Below are 634 nucleotides of genomic sequence, written 5' to 3' on the forward strand. Positions count from 1 at the left end.
TCAACCTCCTCCCCGTCCCCCTACAAGGGCATGGCGCACGCCGGGCCCTCGTCCGCCGCCGGAGGAAGCGCCTCCGCCAACGGCTACATCGCGAATGCCACGCAGACGTCCTCCTATGGCATCGACAACCCTGTACATATGTTATGCAACGGCACCGGTGCGCACTCCGCCCACGGGCCAGACACATGCTTCATCGCCAGCACGAGCGGCACCTGCTCCCCCTGCAGCACCCCGGGCCACGAGGGTCGTCGCTACCCGCGGCACCCTTGCTCCTCCTCCTGCCGACCCCTCCCGACCACACTCCCTAAATCCGCCTCCAAGTCACACTCGGCCTCGCCCTCCAGACGTGCCTCCTCCAGGTGCGTCTCCCCCTCCCACCGCCCTTCGCCCTGCCACTACTCCCCCTCCAGCGCCGTTGCCAGGCCTCAGGTTCTCCACGAGAGGCTCTCGGAGAGGCTAGACTGCCAGGGAATGCCCACTGGCCTCCCAGACCTCGTCTCGGCACCGGCGAGGAGGCGAGAGGAGCTCTCGTCGCCAGGGGAGTGCGACGACACGGCGACTCTCCTGAGGGACAGGTCCCCCTCCACTGACGAGGAGGTGCTGACCCATCCCGCGCGTCCGCAGCGCTCTGAGT

At 68.3% G+C, this 634-nt stretch overlaps 1 protein-coding gene across 1 annotated transcript in view; it reads left to right on the forward strand.

The window, feature by feature from the left end:
• LOC119586370 overlaps window positions 1-634 on the forward strand; it is a gene marked incomplete in the record, with an annotated part of 38,470 nt that overhangs the window by 37,206 nt on the left and 630 nt on the right. The window contains 1 exon segment of the mRNA XM_037935081.1: window positions 4-634. Within this exon segment, the coding sequence (XP_037791009.1) occupies window positions 4-634 (631 nt within the window).

The sequence above is a fragment of the Penaeus monodon genome, chromosome 21, assembly GCF_015228065.2.
Source record: "Penaeus monodon isolate SGIC_2016 chromosome 21, NSTDA_Pmon_1, whole genome shotgun sequence".
Classification (NCBI taxonomy): domain Eukaryota; kingdom Metazoa; phylum Arthropoda; class Malacostraca; order Decapoda; family Penaeidae; genus Penaeus; species Penaeus monodon.